The sequence below is a fragment of the Bos indicus x Bos taurus genome, chromosome 19 (assembly GCF_003369695.1).
Source record: "Bos indicus x Bos taurus breed Angus x Brahman F1 hybrid chromosome 19, Bos_hybrid_MaternalHap_v2.0, whole genome shotgun sequence".
Classification (NCBI taxonomy): Eukaryota; Metazoa; Chordata; class Mammalia; order Artiodactyla; family Bovidae; genus Bos; species Bos indicus x Bos taurus.
In genome coordinates, this window is record NC_040094.1 from 43090459 (window position 1) to 43117558 (window position 27100).

Genomic DNA, 27100 nt, shown 5'->3' on the forward strand with positions numbered 1-27100 from the left:
CCCTTGTAGCTCCGCCCCTAAGGGAGACGCCCACCCGCCGATGTGGGCTCACTGGCTGCCTCGCCAGACTGTCCCATCGAGGGGGTGGAGTCTCGCGTCCAGTCCCCTTTCACCGCCGCCTCTGTTTATCCGCTGACCATTGGCCTCAGGGACTGCCACTCGGCCCTAGGGACGGTCTCCAACTTGAGGTTCCATCCTAACTCCGTACCTATTGGCAGATTGAAGGTTACTTCCTCCTGATTGGGCAAGGAACTGTCAGTAAGTCTAAGGAAAGAACCAACGGGAGGGATGGGGTGTGTCTTGCCCCACCCTACCTCCGAGCAGGTAAGGCTGATTACTCTCCCCTTCCCCCTACCTGCCCAACAGGTGAGTCAGGGTGCGCCATGGGAAAGGACAGACGCCTTCACTGGCCAGCCAACTCAGCGTCAGGCATGATGCTTCTTTGAGCTTATTCACCCTTGCCACAAAGTGGTAATAACATACTAATATAGCATTTCATAGGCTTTTTTCTGGGTTGGGATTTTTTTCTCCAAAGACTGTGTGCTTATGAGATTTAGAATGAGAGAGTCTGGATTTGACTTCTGCTCCTTAGTAGCTAGATGGTCTTAAGCAAGTTACTTGTCTTTCACCCTGTCTCTCCACATCTGTAAAATGGGTACATGAGCTGTCTCTCATGGGAGTGAAAGAAAGTTTATGAAATCACTTGGACAACTGCTAAATCTTAGGATTAAATTAATTACATATATATTTAATTTTCATGACAATTCTGAAAATTTGTTAGGGCAACAAAATGACCATTTCAAAGATGAGGAAACTGCTTCAGAGAGATGACAAAACTAGAAAATGGCACATTCTAAACAACATTCTAAACAAGAACCCATTTCTCTTCTAATTTGAAGGCCCACCAAACCACACGTTCTCCTGGTGGAATGATAGCATAGCCATAAAATGTCAAAGCAGAGGGGAGGGGCTGAGAAAAAAGCAAAAGCAAATATTCTGGGGAGAGACAGAAGAGCAATGATTTGTGATGAAGAGAAAGAAGCGGTGGGTTTGGAAGAAGTCAGGCAGCAGATCTAAAAGAGATCCGTACTGGCATAAAGAAATGAAGCGGCAGGCCCCTCAGTGGTGGAAGAGTCTGGGTTAGTTATTGGAAAGAACTTCCCAGTGGGCACATTGAGAAGACAAGGGTCTTTCCTTTCTGTGGTTGATAAAATGAATGCTTTGTTAACACAACTATTGAGCACCAACTGTGTGCTAGACACTGGGTTAGACTGTGGTGACATGGCAAATCAAAATAACCCCAACTCTCAAAGGACTTCCAGAGGGCCAAGTGTAAATAGGTCATGTTAACAACTCTGTGTGTGTCAGTGTTGGAGGGGTGACTGTTCAGGAAAGGGTCTCCCCTCAAAAAACCTCTACATGCCCAAAGCTAGCACACAGGATGGGCTGGATGAAGCTATCTTAGAGGCATCCTTGACCACTTTACCCACCAGAGAAAGGAGTCATGGCAAACTAGTCCCACTTCTGAGGTTTGTGCCATCAAGAAGTCTTCCTGGAATGGGCCAAGGAGACATCAACATCCCCAGTTACCATCCCCAGCCAGTTACCATCCACATGTCTGGGCCACTGCCCTGTCTGCTGTTTCCCTTACTCCCCTTTTTCCAGCTTACCTCAGCATCTTCCTGTCTACCTTCCCCCTGCCCCACCCACCTGCTTGCCACCCTGCCAAGCCATGCAGCAGCTGGCCCCCAGCTTGGAAGAAAAAGAGCTCCCAATCCTAGACTGCTGCCCCCCACCAGGGTTTCACTTCCTTCCTCTCCCACCTGCCATCTTCCCCTGCCCACTTCCCACACCCCACACAAAGGCAACACATACACACACACACACACTTCCCAGACCTAAGCCTGGCTTAACCCTTTCCTTTCTCTTGACTTCAGCATGTAGGCAGGGTAGGGTTCGTTGACTGCAGAGGGGTGGAGGAGCCTGAGAGGGGTGGAGAAGCAGAAATAAGGCTTCAGAATAAAGCCTGTGTGTGTCCCATGCAGAATTCTCCCTGCATGTCAGCCTGGAACATGCTGCAACAAGCTGGCCCCAAAGCTCAGGCTGGGACTAGGTGGAGGCATTACCACAAGCAGCAAGAAAGACTGAGCTAGCAGCTTTGACTCCCATATCCAGGGGGTTTCTGCGTGTTTATTAAGTACCTACTACTGGCTGTTTGGCACTGAGGATTCATCTGTGGGATACAGAAAAGAATCAGAAAATAATATGTACTACATTCAACTGTCTGTAAGGAGAATTTGATCTCACGGAACAAAGAGGTGTCTAGGCATAAGGAATGAGAGTCCCTGTGGTCAAGTCCCTTCTGGAACTTGAACCTGAAGGCAAGACCACAAGACCATCCTACCCAGTCCCCTACCTCTAAGCCCTTAAAGGCATGGATTTCTCTGACAAATCTCCAGGAAAGGCTATTCTCCAGCCTCCCTTATATGAATACCCTTGTGTTCTTATTCCAACACTGGTAAATTCCTCCTAGTATCTAGCTTCTGTTCATATCCTTGCAATTTAAACTCATTTCTCTCTTCCAGGGCTCAGTGGAAGGAGAGTCCTTGAGCCACCAAGAACACATATGGTTAATTCAACTTGGAGATTTCTGTGACCTCAGAGTAAAGAAAGAAAGGGCATCAAGGGGCCTCTCCCAAGTTGCCTGAGACAGGAGTTACTGGCAAAGAGGGATACCATGAGGGGAGTTGGCGGGGGATCGGGAAATGCTTTCCTGGAGGAAGGTGACCATCTCACTTCCTCTCAACCCCCAGGAGGCCTCTGGGCCATATAAGGAGGTACAAGAATCTCTGTTGTCTGTTCACAATCAGCCCTTTCTCTGTGGGGCCCCTTTCCCAGACAGACGCAGGCAAGACACTTAGATCTACACACCATGTTGCACACACACACAAGCTTCCATGCTCACCTCACAGGGACATATACTCCCGGGTACAGATTCAGACATGCGAACCCCAGCCACATCAGCGCTCTCAAGGATGGCCGCCTTAACAGATGGAGACCAGGTGAACAGAGGGACACTAACCTTCAGGCTGATGACCGCCCCTTCCCACCACCCAGCAGCTCTTCCCAGCAGTGGAAAAGGAGCACGGAGAAGTAGAAGTCATTCCCAGTGGCAGACTGGAGTCCCAGGCAACTGGGCAGAGCCATCTGTAGACCTAGAGAGGGGGCCTCGACCCTGGATCTGGTCCTTCTGGGGCTGCGCCCCTCCACACAGGGCAAAGGGAACGAACTTACACAGAGTTCACGCTTCTCCCTTTAGAGACCATACTCCAGGTATTTGTCCAGCACTGACTCTGCTTCTGGGCCTGTGGGTCTCTTGCTTGGGCTCTTCCTTCTGTTCGGACAGCAGCACCATGCATGGTGTGTGCTTCCTAGGCCAAAGGGTGACAAAGGGGCAGCAATGCAAAGGGGTGCACACAGAGGGGACACGCAAGCTGTGTCACCTACACCCACATGCTGGAGGCCCTTGATGGTGTGGCCGGAGCCAGGGATGTGAAGGAGAGGGGAGATGGCCCAGGGGCCTGGGAGCCAAGAAGGAGTTTTCCATAGGCTGCCGTGTTCTGAGAAAGCGTCAGAGGTCTCAGTTACATCCCAGCTTTCAGGTCAGGGTGGAGGTATACTTGGCAAAGTGTACCTTTTTTTTTTAAACAAAAGAACACTTATTCTTCTCCTTATTACAAAACAATACCTGTTAAGTATTAAAAAAAAAAAAAAAACAAGAAAAAGAATCAGCTATATTTCCATCATAGTAAAATAATCACTGTTCATATATGGTTCCTATTTCCAGCATTTTCTCTAAGCATTTTCACGTACCCATGTTTGTTTAATTTTAATTGGATTAGAGTTGATTTACAATGTTGTGTTTGTTTCAGCAAAGTGATTCAGTTATACATATACCTATATTCATTCTTCTCCAGATTCTTTTCTCATGTGAGTTATCACAGAATATTGAGCAGAGTTCCCTGTGCTATACAGTAGGTCCTTGCTGGTGTATCTTTGAAGAGTGCACTTGCCTTGAACCTTATTTAGATCCATGTGCGCTGCTGCCCCCTGTCTGCTGGCGTTGGGTGAGGGGACTTGCTCAGGGTGACCCCGTCAGGTTTGGGGAGAGGACACGGGCTACAGAAGAGCCTCCCAAATGCTTCTGGCTGGAGTGGCCCACGCCTCGCAGGGAGGGGGAGTAGGGCCGGATGGTGCAAGGCCCCAGAGGTGAGGGCGGGGTGCTCCTGCCATTTTTGCTGCCCTTTGTCCTTGAGGCGCCTCGAGGCCAGAGGCTGCCCACAGCCTGGTCCAGTGGGTGTGTGCCCAGCGCCAGGAGAGGGCTCTTTAATTACAGAGGTAGCTCCAGCCACACTTCTCGGCAAGGCGGCAAGGCGTGTGGGCGGGGATGGAATGTCAAGGGAAAACAGGGAGACAAGAAAACAGAGATAGGATGGCCCAGAAATAGAAAAGGCAGGGCGAGATACCAGGGGCCCGGGGTGGTGAACGGAGAGACTAGAGGAAGTCAGGGCCTCTCCAGAGAATGTCTTTCTTCTCCCTCCATCCCTTGCTCAGTCGTGTCTGACTCTCAGACAGAGAAGGGACTGTAGCCCTCAGGCTCCTCTGTCCATGGGATTCTCCAAGCAAGAATACTGGAGTGGATTATCATTTCCTTCTCCAGGGGATCTTGCCCATCCAGGAATCGAACCCAGTTTCCTGCACTGCAGGCAGCTTCTTTACCGTCTGAGCTACAAGAGAAGCCCTTACCTACCCTTAGCCTCCCAAGGTACCACTTCAGGTCTTCAGGAGCCCAACAAGGTGGGCCTCAAGCATCAGGATTCTATTCTGGAGCTGTCTCCCTGGGTCTCTGAGCAACCCCCTCCCCGTCCTGAGTGGGTTGGGGGAAGGGAGGAGGCGAGGCCTTGCCACTTGAGTCACCCTACTTCCTGCTCCTGGCCTGGGTGACTCCATGCACAGGCTGACACAGCTGGGGCCCCACCCGCCCTGCCAGCCTGCCTGCCTGCCTGCCCCTCCCTCGCTCAACAAACCAGGAGGGATGCCTGCCCTGACAGGTGCCCTTCCCACGCAGAGGCCACCCCTCTCTTGCCTACACGCGTGCATGTATGTGAACACACACAAACACACACACACACACACACAGAGCAGGAGTTTCTCCCCCACCTGTTGAGAGTCCTGGGGGAGAAGGAGGACTTGAGGCAAACCTTGGGATTAGAGAGACACACTGGGGGCGAGGTGGGGTGGCCCAGGGCCTGCCGGCCCTCCTCAGGGGTCTAAATCAGTAACCTCTACGCCCTCTAAGCAGGTGACACCACAACCCACAGCCACCGATTATGCAGATTATGCAAAGAGACCCTTCCCCCACCTCCTCCGGCCCTCTGGCCTTCCCAGTCTCCCAGCCCTGGACTCCACCTCGTTGGGAACTAGAGCCAAGGTTTGGAGGCCCCCCAGCCTGGTACATTAATGCCAGCTGCCCTAGTCCCATCCGGCAGCCATCAGGGAATTTGAGAGTTGAGATCCTTGAATATTTCATCAGCACTTCAGCCTCCAGTTGAAGAAGCATCCAACTTACAGCTCATGTATAATTTATGACTCCGGCACAGAACCTGGAAGTAGTGAGGGGGGAGGGCAGGGAGAGTGGGGGAGGGTGAACCCTGGACCCGGCCGTTGATGATGGTGCCTGAGAAGCCAGCTCCACCCAAAGTATGTTTTGGCGGCAGGAGAAGAGCACCAAGGCCAGGGACATTTCCATTTTTGAGGATTTCAAGGCATTACCCAAAAAATGGGTTATCAAAATAATTATGTCTAAAAAAAAATTGGAAAGTGTTAGTCGCTCAGTTGTGTCAGATTCTGCGGACTCCATGGACTGTAGCTTGCCAGGTTCTTCTGTTCATGGAATTCTCCAGACAAGAATACTGGAGTGGGTATCCATTCCCTTCTCCAGGGGATCTTCCCGACCAAGGGATCGAACCCAGGTCTACCTGCACTGTAGGCAGATTCTTTACCATCTGAGGCACCAGGGAAACTCAGAAGATTAAAGTTATGTGATAAGCATTTCCTGACTTGATTTCTGTCTCTGTGTACACAACCTCATTTGGAGATAACAAAAAATTTTAATGAGATGTCCTTCATGGCTGTGAAGCCTCCAAAAAGCCCCCTGCCCCCCACATCCACCTGGGGCCAGGGAAGGAGACTAGACCCCCCTCAGCTAGATTGACTGAGTCTCACTTCTTCCCTGGTGGCTCAGATAGTAAAGCATCTGCCTGCAGGAGACCTGGGTTCGATCCCTGGGTTGGGAAGATCCCCTGGCGAAGGAAATGGCAACCCACTCCAGAACTCTTGCCTGGGAAATCCCATGGATGGAGGACCCTGGTAGGCTACAATCCATGGGGTTGCAAAGAGTTGGATACAACTGAGTGACTTCACTTTCATAGCCTTTTCCTACAGGAAAGCCACCAGGATTTAGTCAAATGCTCAAAACAAAAGGAAGGAATTTCGAATGGTCACCACTTATCTTGCTCCAGGACTATAACGTAGCACTCTTGTTAAAGGAGGGCTGAAAAAATGACTCAAAACAGATGTCAAGTTCTGGCCTCTTCTTTACCAAAGGCCCTACCACAGTGACTTCTTCTGCGGATACAGAGGATCAGGTATACATGGCAGGAAGGGGTAAGCAAGCTATGTCCTCCTCTTACCTCAGTTTCTCCACCTGAGTCATGGGCATGAGTGGTGCTCCCACCCCAAAGGCTGTTTGGGGGTCAAATGAGATGCTATCCGGGTACCCTGGTGCCAGCTGGGACCCAAGCAAGTAGTGACTATGGGGTGATGTGTCCACAGTTTATATTCCTAATCCCCAAGCCATCTTGGAGTTTGAGCATGCAGTCCTCGGAGCCCAATCTACTCTCCCTGGGCCTCAGTTTCCTCCATCCAGGAAATAGGGGCCATCTGCTGGAGCCATGAAGGCCCCTGAGTGGGGAAGCTGCGTGGGGCTTGGACCTGTCATTCTTTGTCCCCAGGGGAACCCTACTCTCCCAGAGAAAGGGAATACTAGGGTGAAACTTTAAGAGCTATTTCTCAAATCTAAGCAGGGAATTTTTTCCATTGGAATTTATAAGAACTTGGGGGGATCCCATGGGACTCCCCCACCCCATCCCCACTGACCCTGGCCATCATTTCTCCAGATTCAAAAAGAGGCTAGTCTAAATGACCCGGAGCTTCCCTGGATAGCGCTAGTGGTAAAGAATCCACCTGCAGGTTTGAACCCTGGGTCAGGAAGGTCTCCTGGAGGAGGAAATGGCAACCCACTCCAATATTCTTGATTGAAAAATCCCAGAGATAGAGCAGCATAGGCTGCAGTCCAGGGGGTTGCAGAGTTGGACTTGACTGAGGGACTGAGCATACACAAACTCTAAGTGATCCCAGTGAGTCTGTGTGATGATCCCAGGCCCACTAACATTTGGTCCAATCTAGGGAGCTGACTGTGGGAGGTGGGACCCAGCTATGGAATCAGGCCCAAGAGTGAGGCTGGATGGTCTACTTCCTCCCCTTCCTCCCTTCCTCCCTACCCCTCTCTCCTTCCTCTCTCCCTTCTGGAACTCTCTGCCTCCCTCAGCTGACAGCCTAAAGGGATAGAGAGACCAGAGGGTTCCTTCTCTAGCTCCCTTCTCTGAGCAACATGGATTTAGGGAGAAAAGTTTCAAACCCAGCTCAGTCACCCCCCTCTCCCAGGGGAATTTTGGGCAGGTTGCTTCTCACTCTTTGGCCTCGCCTGTAGCAGAAGGGAATTGATATCTATGTTGCAAGACTTTTTTTTTTTGGTATGTTCTGCATCTTCATTGCTGTGCGGGCTTTCTCTAGTTGCAATGCGCTACTCTTCACTGCAGTGCTCGGCCTTCTCACTGTGTTGGCTTCCCTCGTTTCGGAGCACCAGCTCTAGGGCACAGGCTCAGTAGTTTTGGCACAGAGACTTGGTTGTTCTGTGGCACGTAAGATCTTCTGACCAGGAATTGAACCTGTGACTCGCAGCTAGATTCTTTACCACTGAGCTGCCTGGGAAGCCCCTGCAAGACTGTTCTGAGGCAGTAAAGAACCTGCCAAGAGCCAGGCACACAGTAGGTATTTGACACATTGCAGCAGTGATTCTCTCTTCAGGATGGGGGCTTTCTGGGTCCAGGACACCTCTGTGGCATCTGAGTCTGGCCCTACTGTGTAAGGTCATCATCCCCACTGGCCTTTTGGCCGCGTCTCTAACCTTATAGCCATTATGTTACACTTGGTAGGATGGCTGAGGTGCCCAGCTGGGGAGTTGGGGGCCAGGTAAGGAGAGGGCCCAGGAAGATAGAGATGTGGAGGAGGCGAGGGCAAGGGCGTCTGGGCTGGGTGGGGTTGGAAGAATGAACTGCAGGGCCCCAGAGGGCCCACGCTGGGACTCACTGGAACTCGGTCTCACCGGTTTGGGAAGCTGGCTGGGCAATAGGGAGACGCTGGCATCAGAGAGAGGTGGGAGGGGCTGGTGGCTGCCTGGGATGGAGAAGCTGAGTAAGGCCCCCTGGAAGGGCAGGGGCTGGGCTAACGCAGGGATGGGGGTGAGTGCTTCGAGAGGCGCGGCTTTCTGCTATCAGGGGACACACACACACACAACCCCTCATCCTCAGAGGCCACCCTTCGATGCACACGGACACACACATCCACACACTTTTTAAACTGCATTGCCCCCTCCCCCCTCCCAGTTCCCCTGATCCTCTCACCCTGCTCTATTTTTCCATCTCATTTCTCTTAGCCAGATAACTCATTTGTATAACATTTATTGTTTATTGCCTGTCTCCCCGCAAGGATGCAAGCTTCAGGAAGGCAGGGTGCTTGGCTGGCTTTGCCCACTATTATATACGCTTAGCACCTACGGCGAATCCAGCATACAGTAGGTGCTCAACAAATACGTGATGAGGGGATGAACAAACCCTCTCGAACCACGGTCGCGAATGCTCGCACCTTCGGGGACGCATGCGCAAACCCCTTCAGTTGGCCCCCACTCCCAGCCCCGCGCCTGCCCTCAAGCTGCCACGGATACTCTCAGACACGTGCATACAGGCACACGCTCACACTAACACAACACACAAGGACACAGAGCTTCTCACTGTAGCCACACAGGCGCTTTCAGACTCACACCCAGCCCTCCGGATTCCAGAGCTAGTAGTCACTGCAGGCACGCTCCAGCTCGTCCCAGCTCCCCACCCTCCGCTGGGCCAGCCCCTCCCAGAAACAGGGGGCGGGGTCTCGGTGGAAGCTGACAACACAGCAGCTTGAGAGGGTGGGGTGGGGCGGGGCCGCCCTGGCACCCGGGAGCTCTCTGGAGACGCTGCCACTGCAGACTCACCTATGGGAGGGAAAAGTGAGATCACCGGCGCCCCCAGTTTTGACCCCGCCCAAGCTCCAGACTCAGACTCTGGCCTTCCTACCCTCATCTTCACCAAAGGCCCAGGGGAAGGGCATGCGGTGGGGCAGGGAATCCTCCTGGGTACCGAGATGGGCAGGAGCCCCGGCCAGGTCACCTGGCACATCTGGGCAGGGGTGTGGAGGCCGAGAACCGGGCTTACCAGCTTCAGCTCCACCCTCCAGTAGGAGGAGGAGCTCCACCGCCCTGCCGCTGGGAGACATGTGGGCAGTGGGGCCCAGTGTCACCTAGCTGGCCCCAGTCTAGGGTCCCTCCCCAGGGAGACCCCCTTTTGCCCCCATGTCCCTGCTCTGGAACATGGAAACATGGATGGGTGGAGACACTGGTGAAGCATAGTGCTGGGTGGGAGGCACCTCCAGATTCTCTGCCCACCCCCTACCGCCCATCCCCCACCCCCAGTCAATGCAAGATTGGGCAACACGGGCTGGCAGTCCCACTGCCCCACGAAGTCTCATGTTATCAAGCCATGCTCCTAGGGCTCCTCTGGCCACTGAGGGCAAGTTCCCTTCGGTGTGAGCAGAGAGGGCAGGACAGGGCATGCTTGCTCTAGCTCTAAGGAATTTGGGTCAGTAAAAGCTTGGAAAGTAAAAACCGGAAGTAAATGTCCTTGGCCCCTTCCCCATACTCCCTGAGGGAAGTGATGAACTAGGAAAATACTAGACATCCCACCTCAGGTATCTGAAACCGGCATCTTCCCGGGACTCACGGAGAACTTCATCCTTACGCCCCCTAGCGGCAGATTGCAGTCGCAGGCTGATGCTCCTGGCAGTCACAAACACCCTGGGTCCATAGAGGCCAAATTATGGCCCCTCACCTGTCTCCATATTTATTGATGAGGTGAGATGGGTGCAGAGCGGGGAGGAAGGACCTGCAGCGTTACCACTCCGCCCAGGGAAATCTGGACCCTAATTCTGTGATTCATTCAACAAGAAATGTTTATTGAGCACCCACTGCCAGTGTGCCAGGAACCAACCACGGGACTCCTGGTCCAGTGCTCTTCATGATGCCAGTTGCCTCTCTGCTGTGTGTGCAGTTCAGGCTGAGACCCAACTCAGGAGAGCTGGAATCTTCTCCAGGAGACTGTCCCCACTGGGTGGGGAGGACACTGGGAGGAGGGCAGGCCTTCAGCAGCTGCAGTACCACCATCCTGTGGTCCAGAGACCCAGAGAGAAGGCAGGAGGGGTCTGGGGAGCAGTGCTCACAGGTGGGACAGGATGGGGCCTGGTCAGCTCTGTCCATTTTCCATGTTTAATAAATAGTTCTTGTTGGACCCAGGCTTCCCAAGCTCTTGAGGGGTGCAGGGGGGCGTCTTCTCATGGTAATTCAGGTTCTGGCTCTGAAAAATGAAAGGAGAGGGCATTGGGGTTAGCCTTCCCATTGTCAACAGGCATCTGGGTGCTGTCCTGGGGACAGGTGGTGCGGGCAGGAGCGAGGGTCCTCAGGAACAGGTTCCTGCTTCAGGAAGGATGCTCCCCCACCCCTTGACCAGGTGGGACAGGGGTTGCTAACAGGCCGGAAGTCCCCAAAGAAGGAGTGCCAGCACCCTCTGCAGTCCAGTCCTCAGAGCCTTCTGTCCTTCACCTCCAGCCCAGGCTGTACCACCCATCCACCAGGACTAGTCACTGACCAGCCTCAGCCTCGTCGCCCTTGGCATCTGGCTCCTGCCACCAGTCAGCATAGATGCTCTCCTCATAGTCGCCCTCTCCTTCAAACTCGGCATCAGATGGGGGCTTCTCAGGCTCCATGGGTGGTTCTGTCTCCTCCAGCTCCATCTAGAGCAGCCCAGGATGGGTAGAGAAACCAGGTCACAACAGGCACAAACCCAGATCGGCTCCCTTCCTGGCCAAGGGACTCTCCCATCCCGTCTCAGTCCCAACCCCATCCCCCGCTTCCCAGCCTCATTCAAGATCTCACACAGGAATGACTTAAGGGTTTCTCCCAAAGTCCTGATCCCAAGCTGCCCCCTCCCTGAACTGATGCATATGGGCTCCACCGGCAGAGCTTCAGGGTTGGTGGAAGCATCTCCCTCTCTCCTCTTTTATGCATAAATACCTGGGCAATACTGCTCGTCTGTGAATACTGTCTGCTCAGGCTGTTTTGCAGCCAGGAATGCCTTTACTCCCCTGTGCTCTTGTTTATCCCTCCAACACCAGGCATCAGCTCCAGGATGTGGCCCTTGATGCTGATGCTGGGTCAGGAGTGCCCTGAGCATCCAGGGCCCCAAGCTGACCTCTCTCATTGCACTGCACTACCTGTGAGCTGCTTAGGTGAGGGGCTGTGCCTTTCAGCCCCAGTCACAAAGTCTGGCAAACAGCAGACAATAAATAACAGTAATCAAAATAGCTACCACCCCCTGAGCATCTACCATGTGCCAGCTGTACACTAAGTGCTTTATATCCTGGATCTCATTTAATTCTCACCACAGCAGTGTGAGATGGGCATTATTCTCCCCATTCAATGGATGAAGCAATGGAAGTTTGAGGGTTACTTAAGCCTGGCCTGGAGGCTGCCCAACTGGGATGTGGTGGAGCCAAGTCTGGTGAGCACCAAAGCCTGGGGACTCACAGTGCAGACCCAGCCCCCTGTTTGATGAGGGGTGGGGGGCATGGGTACGTGAACAGTGGAGAGGATAGATGAATAAGTACTGGGTGGCAACGCCTCAGAATTCAGACTCTCAAACCCTCCTTTAGAATCAATGTGATAACACACTGGGGGTCTTTCCTTCCTGGTGTACTGTGCTCATTCATTCATTCAATGGTTCGTTCAGATTCAGTTTCTGAGAGCCAGCCATGTGCCAGGTGCTGTGGGAGGACTGGGAATAAGCTAGTCAAGGCTATGGTTTTTCCAGTGGTCATGTATGGACATGAGAGTTGGACTATAAGGAAAGCTGAGTGCAGAAGAAGTGATGCTTTTGAACTGTGCTGCTGGAGAAGACTCTTGAGAGTCCCTTGGACTGCAAGGAGATCCAACTAGTCCATCCTAAAGGAAATCCATCCTGGGTGTTCATTGGAAGGACCGACGTTGAAGCTGAAACTCCAATATTTTGGCCACCTGATGCAAAGAGCTAACTCATTTGAAAAGACCCTGATGTTGGGAAAGATTGAAGGCAGGAGGAGAAGGGGATGACAGGATGAGATGGTTAAATGGCATCACTGACTCAATGGACATGAGTTTGGGTAAACTCTGGGAGCTGGTGATGGACAGGAAGGCCTGGCATGCTGCGGTTCATGGGATTGCAAAGAGTCGGACACGACTGAGCGACTGAACTGAACTGAACTGTCCCGGAGCACAGTTCTCTAGGAGACTGGCTGGAGAAAGGCGCGAAGTGAGACGGATGAGGGCTGCAAATAACTCTGGTCCAGGGAGGCATAGAGGGTCATAATGGGCATGGCAGAGCCAGGACATGTAGCGAGGGCTTCCTGGAGGAGGCACCACCAGACCTGGGTCCAGGAGAAGCGAGATTCAGACGTGTAGAGAAGTGGGGCATGGGAACATGGAGCAGGGAGAGGGGGCAGGTGCAAAGAAGGCACAGGTAAAATGCCCCTGCCTCACAACAGCTGACTGCCAGGAGCTGTGTCTGAGCTCTGGCACAGCGGCCCACCAGGCCCATAGGGCAAAGGCCCCCTTACCTCATCATCTGACTGCAGGTACATGTGTGCGAAGTCTAGCAGCTCTCGAAGCTCAGCTGTCTGGTTGTGGTAGAGTCTGGCCTCCTGGGAGGAGGGAAGAAAAACAGGTGAGCCAGGCCTCCTGCTGCCAGATAGTGGAGGAGCCAGAGCTCCTAGACTCTGAGTCCTCTGGTCCTTTTCCACTCCAGGAGCAGGAAACGGGTGTCAGTTTACATGCTGATCAAAAAACTGCAGTTGCTTGATGCTGGGTTAAGAAGGATTCTGAGGGCTCAGTGAGAAAAAGCGCCTCAATCGATTAGCAATGTCTGCCACTGACAAGGAAACTGAGAGGTTTTTTTGCCAGTCATGCCCAGACTCCCAAGGGGTTTCCTCAGGTGGTTCAGGTTAGGAGGTCCCTGGGGAAGAAGGGTAAAGGCAAGCAGTGAGGGTGGGAGGATGGGTAGGGAACAGGCAGGGACACACAGATACTTTTTACCTCCCACATCCCAGGAGCTGTGCTGAAGAGGTAAGCTGGACTACCCCCATTTTGCAGGTGAGGCAACCGATTCCGAAAAGGTCGGTAATGGAGGACTTCCTTGGTGGTCCAGTGGCTAAGATTCCATGCTTCCCATACAGGGGCCCGGGGTTTGATCCCTGGTCAGGGAACTAGATCCCACATGCCGCAACCAAGAGTTCACATGCCACACCTAAAGATCCCGCATTCCACAACCAAGACTTGGTGCAGCCAAATAGGTAAATAATAAAGATCCGTAGTGTTCTCAGGACCACACAGCTGGTGGGTCTGAACCTAAGACTCCAACCATAACCCAAATTCTTTCTTTTTATTTTTCATCCTGCCATTGGAGGAAGCCAGGAATTTTTAAAAATCAAATCACAGGTTCTGAGAACGCCTTGGCGATGCCCACCTCCCGGGGCTGGAAGTCCTCCTCCTCCAGGCCCCAGCGGGCCCTGTGGAAGCGGTAATACACCAGGTTCTGCTGCATGACATTGTCTTCCGGGTCGAAGAGCATGTAGCTGGCGGCGCTGCGGGCGGCCTGGCGCACGTCGTTCACTGCAGGCAGAACAAGAGTGAGGAGTGGCCCCTGGCACGTCCCCCTCCTTCAGGGATAACCCTCACCTAACCCATCCCCAGCTCCCAATTTAGTCCAGTGCCCCTGGATCCCCAGCTGCCTCCCAGAATATCCTACTCAAAAACAACATAAGCTAGAGTGTATTGAGCAGTTACCCGTTGCCCTGTGTAACTCACTTAAGCCTCACTGTTACTGTCATCCCCGAATTACAGACAAGAAATCCAAGGCACAGAGAAGTTAGGTAAACTGGTCAAGTTCACACAGCTGGAGAATGAAGGCACTGGGGAATCAGAGGCTGTTGTCCCAGCCTTCAGTCTCTTTGCCAACTGGACCCCAAAGGGTCTCCTGGCCCCTTGTTCTTCAGCTCTTCCTCTCCAACTCCAGCCTGTCTGAATTTTGTCATCTCTGATTTGCAGACACCCTGTAGACTGACCTTCTTAGCCCTAGCTGATGCCAAAATCTCCCTCAAGTGAGGAGAGCCTTAAAGCCTAGTGCTACTTTTTATTAGCCAGGTGACTGACTCATGGCCCCTTGCCCTCTATGAGCCTTGGCTTCCTCATCTGAAAAATGGGTCCAGTAACAGCTACTGGTGGTTTGTGAGAGGATCCAGTGAGATAAACAGATGTGGCAGGGCTCTGTAAACTGTCGAGTACTGTGCAGTTGTTGACTATCTAGTCCTTCACCTAAGAGGCCCTTGGATTCTCCCCAGAGGCTGCTCTCAGCTTCTCACCTGCCCCCACCACCCTCCCATCACCAGGGATCCTCAGTTCTGACTCGGTTTCGCTCCTAGTGCAGTGCTTCCCCTCGCCCCAAGCCCACCAGGAGGCTCACACTTGTAGTAGGCAAACTGCAGGTAGTGATACATGGTGGCCACGAACTTCTCCACGAAGTAGCCGCCCACATTGGGGGTCAAGTTGGCTTCACAGTCCACCTTGCACTGCAGGGATTCTGCAAAGAGATCTTGCGGGGGAGGGGGAAGGCAGCAGTGAGGAGTTGGTGTGCTGAACAGCTCCAGCCTGCAGACGGGGATGACAGAGATGACCTCCAACCCCGGCTCTATCCACTGATGTCACAAGACAGTAAAGTGACAAGAGATGCTGAGGAAGACTACTTGGACTGGGCTGACTTACCACCCCCACAGCTGACCTGCCACCTTAAAGCCACAGGAAACCAGGGCTCTCTGGAAGAATGGGAGGTGAGGTATGGAGGTGGGACTAAAGCCCAAATATAGATGCTCAGGACAGTCCTTTCTGCCCCTGCAGATGGACTCCGCCTTTAGGGATCCCCAGACCAGCTGTATTTCTGGCCCCAAACTGCTTTCTGCACACACCTGCTGGGCTGATTCCCACCTCAGCACCTTTGCACCTACATCACCCTCTGAAGGTCCATGGACCCAGCCTCCCCAGATCCTTTTGGGAAGTCACTCCTCGATACACCCATGCCTGGCACCTTGGACACTGTCCGCTGTGTCTCCTGCACCCAGGGTGGCAGGTGTTCTGTTAGCCTCTGTCAGCCAACTGAAGGCTCTGAGGTCCGGATAACAACTCATGCCTGTTTGCCTCCCAAGCGCTTAAGAAACTGCTAGTCACTCAGCTGTGTCTGACTTTTTGTAACTCCATGGACTGAAACTCTCCAGGCTCCTCTGTCCATGGAATTCTCCAGGCAATACTGGGGTGGGTTGCCAGTTTCTCCTGCAGGAGATCTTCCCAACCCAGGGATCGAACCTAGGTCTCCTGCTTTGCAGGCAGATTATTTACCGTCTGAGCCGCTAGGGAAGAAGCCCTAAGCACTTAGGAGGCCTCTAGAAATGCGTGTGGAATGAATATTTGTGTCAAGGGGCCTTAGGAGTTCTGGGCCCTGTGGGTGTGAGGGATGCCCACTGGGGTCTGGGTGGAATGTACCTGCTATGGCTGGGTAGAAGTCCTTGAAATCCACCTGCTCGTGGGCCCCCTCGCAGCCAGCCAGACACCGGGCAAAGACAGCCAGGTACTCAGCCAGGGCCCGCTCCATGTCCTCGGTGCTCCCGCGGAAATCTCCGCTGTTGTAGAGCTTCACAGCCCGGAGGAACACCGCCTGGAGGGAGGGGACGCGCAGGAGGGTCAAGGGGATTCGAACACCTCCCCCTCCTCCACGGGCGCTATGCCGGGACGCAACTCGGAACTCAGGGAGTTACGTCGGGGCGGGTCCTACCCCCGCCATCCCACCTCGTATGGCTGGGCCTCCAAGTCTGTGAGAGGCTCGTCGGCGGCGTCCAGCAGTCCGCGATAGTAGCTGAGATACTTGGCGGTGAGCTCATGCTTCGGGTTCCTCTGGAGGAAGGTATAGGCCGCGGCCACCGCCTTCTCCAGCCGGTTAGCCTGCAGGGTGGGGACGGAGCGGGTCAGCAGAGCCGGAGACCGCCACCCGGAGCGCGCGCAAGGGATCCGCGGTCGGGCTGCTGAGTGACAGCCGCGCTCCTCGCGACCCGACCGGGCGGCCGGCGCGCACCTTGAACTGAGCATAGTGCAGGTACTGGTAGGGCAGGCGGCTCTGGAAGTCGCGCAGCAGCTGGCGCGGCGGGTAGGGCACCTGGAATGCGGGCAGCGAACGCTTGCAGCGCCGTAGGCAGGCGGCGCGCTCCAGGACGTGGCCGAAGAGCCGCAGCTCGCGGGCCCACTCGTCGCCGCCGTCGGGCCCGGGGAGCGCGGGGCCCGGGGGTGCGGCGGCGGGCGGCGCGGGGCCGCTGCAGTTGGCGTGGCAGAAGGCCTCGCTGTCCCGCAGCAGCCGGTGCAGCCGCAGCGCCGCCTCGAGGTAGCGCGCGCTCTCGCGCCAGCTCTCGCCCTCGTACTGCTCCAGCGCGTGCCCGTAGGCCGCGGCCAAGGGCATCAGGTCCTCCGGCGGGAAGCCCCGAAAGCTGTACTTCTCGTACTGCGCCCCGGCGCTGCCCAGCAGCAGCCACAGCAGCCCCCACGCCGTCCGAGCCATGCCCGCTCCGCGCCGGCCGGCTCTCCCCGCCGCGAGCAGGCGTCCGGGTCCCGCTGGCTGGTAGGCGGGCGGGCTCTGGGGCCGGGGCCTGGCCGGCGCGCCCGCTGGGTCTTAGCGCCGGGCACTGGGGGCGGTGGTGGGGCGGTGGTGGGGCGGGGGGCGGATGCGAGGCGGGGTGTGGCTTGAGTCAGATCCCCCAAGGGGCCGAGGGATCTCCACTCTTTTCATAGAGCCGACACTATCCTGAGTCCCTGACCTCCTGCCCTTGGGGGTCCTCCCCTCGGCAGATGGTGTGAGTGTGGGGAACGCTTCCGGCCGGGATGGGGAGCCCAGAAAGCCCCTTCCAGGCAAAGGCGTTCCCCTCGTCCCCGCCTTAAGATAGAGAAATTGAAGGAAGTGTTACCTCCCTCTAGTTTGCCCAAGCCCTGAAACCTGCTCTTCCATTCATCACAGCGGTCCTTCTGCTCACTCCCTACCCCCAGCCCCCAAGAGGTGACCCCAAGGGTACCCTCCAGCCTGCGACAGGGAAGCACATCCCTGGTTTTACCCTGCACACCCCCCACTCTCACCACCTCCTATTCGATCCCCATTCCCACGTCAGAAAGTCCTCTCTGGCAGTCCAGCTTTTGCAGGACAAAGAAGCTCGTTCCGGGAGCGGCTGTCCCTGGGACAGAAGGGTGGGAGGGAGCATCGAGATCGCCTCCCCGCCCCCGACTCTGGAGCTTCACCAGTCACCTGGAGAGGCCTAAATTGGGGGTTGCCTCCCAAACAAGCAAGGAATGCCTCAGCCCGGCTTTAGGACCCGGGGGGCTCCAGAAAAAAAAAGACTAGGAACTTTTTTATTTTTTTCTGTCGGCTCCGCTGTCTAAACTTTCCCGAACTTCCCTACCCCTCCAGGCCCCAGGTCTCTGGGCCCCCAGGGTCGGGGTGGGCGCATATCTAGAGGGCTTAGCGGTGCTTTCCTCCGACTCCAGCAGCCTGGCCCTCCTCCTGTCCCACCCCTCTTGCCCCCGCCCCGCCAGCTCAACCTCCCCAGCCCCCATTCCACGTGGACCAGCCAGGGCGGGGGTGGGGATGGAGCACAGGAAGAGGGGGAGCCTGCTCTGGGAGAAGAGGGGAAGGAGTCTGGCAGCCGCCGCACTCTCTCTCGCCCTCACTGCCGGCCGTCCCAGCTCCAGGCACCATGCTCCGCGCGGGCCCCCCCAGCCACACCCTCCTCCGGCTCCCCCTGCTGCAGTTGCTGCTGCTGCTGCTGGTGCAGGCCGTGGGGAGGGGGCTGGGCCGCGCCAGCCCGGCCGGCGGCCCCCTGGAAGATGTGGTCATCGAGAGGTACCACATCCCCAGGGTCTGTCCCCGGGAAGTGCAGATGGGGGATTTTGTGCGCTACCATTACAACGGTACTTTCGAGGACGGCAAGAAATTTGACTCGAGGTAATGGCTTGGGTGCCCCCAGACTCACCATTTCTCTTCCCCGAGCTTGGGGCCAGGCTCTCTCAGTCTTAGGGTTCCCTTGTTGTCGCCTTTAAGCTGTGTCTGCATGCGCCTCCTCACACCGCGATCCCCCAGCCGCAAACAGCACCCTGAGTGGGACAACTAGACATCTCCCCGGACATCTCTGCCCTCAGTTTCAAACTTTCGCCTCTCAAAAGACCTCATTTGCTTTCACACAAGCCTCCTCTGTCCTCCAAAGTGCTTGAGAATCGAGAGGAACTCGGCGTTTTATTTATAGCCAAGGAGGGGGTGTTCTGGTTCATAGAGGTGGGGGAAGGGCATGGTCCCTGCTGCGTGCGAATCGTCCAGGGATCTCAGCACAGGACCCTCGGCCTTTCCATCCACGTTGACTCCCTTTGTGGTTCCAGCCCCAGGTTTCAGTGCCTTTGTGTTTAGAGAAGGAGTAAGCGGAGGTTTGGGGGGAAAGGGGTGGGGGTTTTCAGCAGCCAGTGGGGTAAAGCAGGTGGCCCTTCTAAGACAGCAGGATGGATCAGGGAGTGCAGGGCACAGATTGGTGTAGGGACCTGTCTACGTGTCACACAGTCACACATGCCACCCTGGGCTCCTCCGAGGGTTTTCCTGCCTCCTTCTCCATCTTGGCTCCACCAGGTCAGTGCTGCAGCCCATCTTTGGGATTTGAGAGACTGGCTTCTGGTCTGGCCCAAGCTTCTGGTCTGCTCTAGCAAGTTCATTTTTCTTAGTGGGGGCAGGGCTATACGCCAGGTCAGCCTCAGTTAAAATTAGGGTCCTGGTGGTCACACACACAAGCCCCCACACCACACCCCAAGAAGTCAGTCCCTCTTAGAGATGTCACCAAAACACACACTTCAGCCTGCAGAAATTAGTGGCCATGGGAACTTGCCTCGTGGTCCAGTGGCTAAGACTCCATGCTCCCAATGCTGGGGGCCCAGGTTCTGTCCCTGGTCAGGGAATTAGATCCCACCCACGGCAACTGAGTGTTTGCATGCCACAGCCTGCATGCTGCACCCAGTGTAGCCAAATTATAATTAATTAGTTAATTTTTTAAAGAAGGGCCATAGCTTTGGAGCCAGGCAGAACACGAACTCCTGAGACCAAGACCTTGGGTTCAAACCCAGACTGTAATCATGGACAAGGAGTTTTGCCTCTTTAAGCTTTACTTCCTTCATCTGAAAAATGGAGATCAAAAAGCATTCTGAAAAAATGAGTCCCTACTTCCTAAGGCTGCTGTTAGGACTCAAGATGATAAAGTGAACTTCACACAGGACCTGATGGTTTGCAAGCAGCTTCAGCACACCTTAGCCTTGACTCTGGGGAGAACTCTGGTTTAACTGGTAGGAACTTCTTGCCATGCTTGAGCTCTAATAAGGGCTCTGTGAAGTGAGCAGGCCAGACATGCAACCATCTCAGTGGGCAAAATGTGGCCTGGGGAGTAGCCAGGAGTACAGTTCTGAGCCCGTGGCCACAGAGTGGAAGCGGGGTTGGGAGTTGGCGAATGACCTCCCTGCTGGGGACTCTGCTGGGCCCAGTTCACGAAGTGCTGAGTTTGGAAGACTTTCACCACTCATGACTCCTTCCATCAAAATGCCAATCTCTCATCCTTCCTTAATTTTGGAAAACTTGTAAGTTAAAACTGTAACCAAAAACAAAAGCTATGGCAATTTTAGAATAGGCCTTTTCAAAATTGAAAACCTATTCCTATCCTTGGCCAGCTCTGCTTTCCCTTCCTTTCCTCCGTGAATTGATGGTTTGGTGGCCCACATGTGGGCTGTGGAGTTCAACAGACCACACATTATCTGTGTGACCTTGGGCAAGTCACTTGGTCTCTCAAGTCTCAGTTTTTCTCCTAGGAAAGATAAAATCAATAAAGCCCATTTTGGAAATTCCCCACTGTCATGGCCAGGGTTCAGTCCCTTGCTGGGGAACTAAGAACCCACAAAGCATGTGGTGCTGCCAAAAATAATAATAATGCCCACTTCTTAGGGGACAGGATTATATAACATAATGAATGCAGAATGCCAAGCATTTTGAGACTTTCCTGGCTGTCCTGTGGTTAAGACTGCAAGCTCCCAATGCAGGGGGCGAGGGTTTGATCCCTGGCATGGGAACTAGGATCCCCCCATGTTCCCATGCCCCATGTTGCAACCACCACCAACAACAAGCAAAAAAGCCAAGCTTTAGCATTTCTTCCTGCTGGATAACTGGTCTTCCCAACCCCAATCCCCTGCTCCGCCGCCCTCCGATCCCCATGTCTGTACTTCCCACTCTGGCCTCCTCGGGGACCTCCTTTTGTCACAGCCCACCCTGTTGAGGTGAGAGTCGCGGCCCACCTCAGGGGAGGTTTGAAGAGGAGACAAGGAGCTGGTGGATCGACATGTGTGTGTAGGGAGGGGGATTGTGTGTGTGTGTGTCTCCCGGGCACGTATGTGATCATGAGCAGAGGTCACTGCATCACATCTGTCCCCTCCCTCCCCAGCTATGACCGCCACACCTTGGTGGCCATCGTGGTAGGCGTGGGGCGCCTCATCACTGGCATGGACCGAGGCCTCATGGGCATGTGTGTCAATGAACGACGACGCCTCATTGTGCCTCCGCACCTAGGCTATGGCAGCATCGGCGTGGGTAAGGAGGGCTGGGGCCCGGGCCTGGGGATGGAGGAGATCGGGAGGCAGAAGCAGGGACCCCAGGGCCAGAAAACGGAAGCTCAGAGAGGGAGAGTGACTTCCAAGGTCACACTGCATGCGCAGACTGAATAGCAACAAGCCTGGGACTCACATTTGGGTCTCCTGCCCCTGGGGTGGGAGGAAGGACAGCGACGGGCCCGGGTAAGATCCTCGCTTGACTCAGGAGAAGGGGACCTCAGGTTGGGGAGGGCAAGGCCAAGCTGGATGCTGAGACCTCCATTCCACCCCCTACTCTGGGGCTGCTTCGCCCTCACAGCGGGGCTCATCCCCCCCGATGCCACCCTCTACTTTGACGTGGTCCTGCTGGATGTATGGAACAAGGAGGACACCGTGCAGGTGAGCACCTTGCTGCGCCCACCCCACTGCCCTCGGATGGTCCAGGACAGTGACTTTGTGCGCTACCACTACAACGGCACGCTGCTGGATGGCACTGCCTTCGACACCAGGTGAGGGCTGGAAGAATCCCTGGGATCCAGGGGACTGTGACATGCAGTGGGGAGTTGGGGGCCATCCTGCCTCTCCCACCAACAGCAGCCTCACCTCTACCTCCTTCTCCGCAGCTACAGTAAGGGTGGGACTTATGACACCTACGTGGGCTCTGGCTGGCTGATCAAGGGCATGGACCAGGGTCTGCTGGGCATGTGTCCTGGAGAGAGAAGGAAGATTGTCATCCCTCCATTCCTGGCCTATGGCGAGAAAGGCTATGGTGAGGACAGGCAGGGACTCTGGGATTCTCTAAAAGTGGGCTGCCATGTACAGTTGTCCAGGTTGAATACTGCACAAGGACACCCAGCCAAAGAGGCAAAATGGGATGAAATCTAGCCCTGGGTGATCGCCTCATTAAGAAGGGGTGCATCAGAATTCCCTGGTGGTCCAGTGGCTCTTTCACTACTGGGGCCCGAGTTCAATCCCTGATGGAGGAACTAAGATCTCGCAAGCCATGGAGCATAGCCCCCCCCCCAAAAAGAGAAGTACTTTATTCTTTTAAATTTTTATTTATTTATTTATGGCTGTGCTGGGTCTTTCTTGCTGTTCACAGTCTTTCTCTAGTTGCCTCAGGTGGGCTCAGTAGTTGTGGAGCATGGACTTAGTTGCCTCACAGCACATGCAATCTTCCCGGACCAAGGAGCAAACCTATGTCCCCTGCATTGGTGGCCGGATTCTTAACCACTGGACCACCAGGGAAGTCCCCATATTCTGCTTTATTCTGCTTTACTCAAAGGCTCATATGGGCTGGTGGTGGTCTTGGGGAAAACCCAGCTCCAGCCTCACAGGGGAAGAAGCAGGGCTCCGGCCTCACAAGGGAAGCAGCATTGGAAGCAGCAGAAAGGGCTCTGGAAAGCGGGGTTGGCACCCTTTTTGGGTGGTGCTCACATAGGCCTTCCTGAGTCGAGAAGCCCCGTTCTGTTCTCCACGTGTATGGTTCAAGCCTATCCCTTCCCCAGGGACTGTGATCCCCTCACAGGCCTCGCTGGTCTTCCACGTCCTACTGATTGACGTCCACAACCCAAAGGACACCGTCCAGCTGGAGACACTTGAGCTGCCGCCTGGCTGCGTCCGGAGAGCCGTGGCTGGGGACTTCATGCGTTACCACTACAACGGGTCCCTAATGGATGGCACTCTCTTTGACTCCAGGTCCGGGGAGGGCAGGGGGTCCTGAGGAGGATGGTGGGGGCTGAGGTGGTCAGAGCTGCCTGGCAGGGCAGGGCCCCTGTGACCCCCTTGCTGGCCCCCAACCCCGCCTTGTATTGCAGCTACTCCCGGAACCACACCTACAATACCTATGTGGGGCAGGGCTACATCATCCCTGGGATGGACCAAGGCCTTCAAGGCTCGTGCATGGGGGAGCGCCGGAGGATCATCATCCCCCCCCACCTTGCCTACGGGGAGAACGGGACTGGTAGGCTTGCTCCCAGTTCCCCAAGCCAACACCTCAGCTCCTCCTGACCTAGCCCTAATGGGGTGGGGGGATTTCCAGCCACTGCTCTGCCCCTGTCATCACAAAAACTGGTTCCCCACCCAACTCTTGCTGCAAGGACTTTATCCTTTCCTCCAGGGGCAGTCCCCTGCTTCTCCCCTTCCACACTGGAAAAGGGCAGCCCACTTGTGAGCTTGGGGAGGGAGGGTGGTACAGCCCCAGGAAGCAAACAGACCTGGATCTGAGTCCCAGCTTTGCTGGAAACCTTAGTGTGCTCACCTGTAAAATGGAACTAATCACATTGATCAGCAAAGTCAGTCACTGGGAGGTTGCAAGATATACCTGTAAAGGGCTTTCTAATTGGCATGTCCCTCCCCTCTCCTGCCCTGCGTCCTCACCCCTACAGTGTATATGATAAGAGTTGACCATGTGGACAAATATCCCATCCCATCCTTGCTTAGAATCCCAGGACGGGGAAGTCTAGGGGCCTCCGTGGAAACCTGGAGCAGCCCCTCCGTGACCCCAACTGATCCACGCCTCCATTCTGGCCCCAGGAGACAAGATCCCTGGCTCTGCTGTGCTGATCTTTGACGTCCACGTGATCGACTTCCACAATCCTGCGGATCCAGTGGAAATCAAGACACTGTCTCGGCCCCTGGAGACCTGCAACGAGACGGCCAAGCTCGGGGACTTTGTTCACTACCACTACAACTGCTCTCTGCTGGATGGCACCAGGCTCTTCTCCTCGTGGGTCCAGGGCAGGGCCAGGGCTGGGCAGGTGGGTGGGCATGGGCCAGGCATGGGGGGGTCCTCCTAGGAGCACCCCCTAAGTTCCCACTGAAGCTGAAATTCTTACCTCCAGAGGCAAAGGGAGGGTGAAGTAGGTAGTAGGGGGAGCGGCTGGTCCCACTCTGTGGAGGGCAGCCGGAGCAGGTGCCACACTGCAGGACAGGGTCCGGCCGAGACGGGGACCGTGCTTACCTCTGCTCACTGGGCCCCGGCACCCTGCCCTGTGGGGCAGCCCCAGGAATGACTCAGGAGCCGGGGACCAGGGCGACTGCTGACCCGGGAATCTGCTCTCCCCACTAGCCATGACTACGGGGCCCCTCAGGAGGCGACTCTGGGGGCCCACAAAGTGATCGAAGGCCTGGACACGGGCCTGCAGGGCATGTGCGTGGGAGAGAGGCGGCAGCTCGTGGTCCCCCCGCACCTGGCACACGGAGAGAGCGGAGGTGAGGGGTCAAGACTGGCCTGATCTCTCCTCCCCTCTGCCCCTGCCCGCCTGGGGCCTTGCTGGCTGGTGGGAGGGGTGAGGGGAGCCTTCTGGGTCGTTCTGTAGGGTGGTTCTGTAAACGTGCCCTGCCCTACTCTCCAGCAACCCCCGTGGGCAGCTGAGGCCTGAGGGCCAGGTGTGCACTGGGCAGGCTGTGAAGTGGGGCCTGGACCCTCCCCTCTGCTCCCCACCCCTGCAGCCCGGGGGGTCCCTGGCAGCGCTGTGCTGCTGTTTGAGGTGGAGCTAGTGTCTCGGGAGGATGGGCTGCCCACGGGCTACCTGTTTGTGTGGCACGAAGACCCTCCTGCCCACCTGTTTGAACACATGGACCTTAACAAGGATGGCGAGGTCCCCGTGGAGGAGGTGGGTAACGAGTTCTCGCCTTCTCATAACTGTCCACACAGTCACCCAGCAGAAACCCCCAGCATGGTGGCGTCTAATGAGAACAGGGCATGTGCCTACTGCATCCCTGGCCCTCTACAGCTCACTGTGCCTCAAGCCCTTGTCCCCGCCTTTTCCTCTGGCTACCTGACCCCGAGCACGCCCTCTGCCCCCCACCTCCCCCCCACCCCCCAGGACACCGCACCAGCTCCTCTCCCTCCTCCTGGGAGCCCATCCCAAGGCCAGCCCAGCTGCTCAGGCAAGACGCTGTCTCCCCCTCCCCTTGGCTCTCCCCTCTCCGCAGTTCTCCACCTTCATCAAGGCTCAAGTCAGTGAGGGCAAAGGCCGCCTCCTGCCTGGCCAGGATCCTGAGAAAACCATAGGAGACATGTTCCAGAATCAGGATCGCAACCAGGATGGCAAGATCACCGCCGAGGAGCTCAAGCTGAAGTCAGACGAAGACCAGGACCGGGTCCATGAGGAACTCTGAAGGGCAGAGGCTTGGGCCTGGATGCAAAGGCTCACATCGAAGGGGACAGTGGGCAGTGGGGCTGGCTTCCCAACAGCCACCCTCCCCTCTGCCGGGATGAGGTCTGGAAGCATCTAGAGAGTGGTCGGAGGGGACAGCTCTGGTCTTCCCACTGCCTGAGAGTAAAATCCACAGCACAGACCTCTATTTGGTTTTTCTCTGCCAACCCCAATCCCCTTCCTTAAAAGGAATTACAAAGCCACCGGGAGGGATGGTAGACTGTGGGGGTTGGCCGCCCCTCACTCAGACCTCCCCTCCACGTCACCACTGAGCAAGACCAAACTCATTCATTTCCCCCAACTTGCCCTTTACCTGTATTTACCCTCGCCATCTTCAACCCCCGCCTGCAGCCCGCATTCCTCGTCCTGGCATCTCCCCAAGAACATGAACCCCCAGCTTTCCACCCTCAGCTCTGGCTGGTTCCTAGGGAAAGGGGGCGGTTCCAGGGGGGCAGCCCTACCTCACCTTCACCTGTCCCATCCCCCTTCAGTGTGGTGGTGGCCAAAGTGCTCCCAGGGTGCTATACATCAGAGCTGGGCTTTGTGTCACCTTTCATCCCTAAAGAAGGCTGCCTTCTGCCAGGACCAAGGACCAAGCAAAAAATGAAGGGTGGAGATGAGGAAACCTACTTGGATGGATCTGAGCGCTATGGAACCCTTGGTTTAGGGCTGAAAGTTGAAGGAGGGGCTCACTGGGGACTGAGGGGTGACGGGGGTGAGCAAAGCTCTGCACACTCCAAAGACTAAACTGGTTTCAGACCCCCCCTCCTCCTTTGTGCCAAATAAAACACTAAACCAGAGGCCTTGGCATGTGGTCTTTCTGGGGGAGGGGCCCTTCGACCCATGTGTCCAGAGGAAGGGGAGCTGAGCAGGCTGCCTCCATGGCCCTTCGGTTCAAGATGCTGTCCCCGGGTCTGTGCCTCCTGCCTCTCTCAGGCTCAGCTGGGACCCTCATCATGAGGGTAAGTGTCCACAGAGGGGAGGAGCCTGTGGGCCAGGATCCTGGTCTCACTGCCCCAGCGCAATGAAAAACAAGGTCCCTGAAGTCAAACACGATGTAAAAAGCTCAGCGATTTAAACAAACCACAGTTTGGATTCTCCTTTCACAAAAATCAGTTCTCATACAATATTCCCACCTCTACCTCCTCCTGGCTGCCAGCTGTTCCCACCTGCCTGATGCCTCTTCCTCTCGTCATAAAGGTAAATGAGTTCAAACCTCGTCTTTTTTTGGCTGCTGTGGGGCTTAACGGTGGCATGTGAACTCTTAGTTGCAGCATATGGTGGGACCTAGTTCCCTGACCAGGGACTGAACCCTGCAATTGGGGACGCAGAGTCTTAGCCACTGGACACAACCTCTCATGTTGAGGAAGGAGTCCCATCAGCCATCAGTCAGGCCATCTGTCCTCATCTGCTTGGCTGGACTCTGGCCAGTAAGAGAGATGACCCTAGCCATCTAAGGGGTGAGGTGCATGGGAGAGAAAATGACCAGCCTGGACTCACACCCTGAACTGCCCCCACAAAAACCACAAGCACTGAATTCTCCCCCAAGACCCTGTGAGAGAAAGAAGCTGCTCCCCACATGACTGATATTCCCTGGTCCCAGAGCATCCAGATAGCACCTCAGGGTTGACAGACCCAGCCTTAGGGTAACCACCCTCCCCCAAGCCTGACAGGA

At 55.4% G+C, this 27100-nt stretch overlaps 2 protein-coding genes across 4 annotated transcripts; one reads left to right on the plus strand and one right to left on the minus strand.

The window, feature by feature from the left end:
- Positions 1-10420: 10420 nt before the first annotated feature.
- P3H4 (prolyl 3-hydroxylase family member 4 (non-enzymatic)) lies at positions 10421-17298 on the minus strand. The gene is made up of 8 exons (XM_027516831.1): positions 16695-17298; positions 16412-16564; positions 16109-16280; positions 15039-15167; positions 14043-14188; positions 13138-13221; positions 11136-11280; positions 10421-10844 (listed from the first exon to the last, which is right to left on the minus strand). The coding sequence occupies exons 1-8, from the start codon at positions 17169-17171 to the stop codon at positions 10822-10824; spliced, it is 1329 nt and encodes a 442-aa protein (XP_027372632.1). The 5' UTR covers positions 17172-17298; the 3' UTR covers positions 10421-10821.
- On the plus strand, positions 16423-26225 carry FKBP10 (FKBP prolyl isomerase 10). Of its 3 annotated transcripts, none has more exons than XM_027516829.1 (10): positions 16423-16493; positions 21118-21263; positions 21582-21771; positions 21886-22031; positions 22771-22960; positions 23080-23225; positions 23798-23990; positions 24333-24475; positions 24716-24879; positions 25202-26225. In XM_027516829.1, the coding sequence occupies exons 2-10, from the start codon at positions 21176-21178 to the stop codon at positions 25385-25387; spliced, it is 1446 nt and encodes a 481-aa protein (XP_027372630.1). In that variant the 5' UTR covers positions 16423-16493; positions 21118-21175; the 3' UTR covers positions 25388-26225. The 3 variants fall into 3 exon arrangements, with proteins under 3 accessions (XP_027372630.1, XP_027372629.1, XP_027372631.1); XM_027516828.1 differs by lacking the exon at positions 16423-16493 and adding an exon at positions 18256-18602; XM_027516830.1 differs by lacking the exons at positions 16423-16493; positions 24716-24879 and adding an exon at positions 18269-18602.
- Positions 26226-27100: the final 875 nt, after the last annotated feature.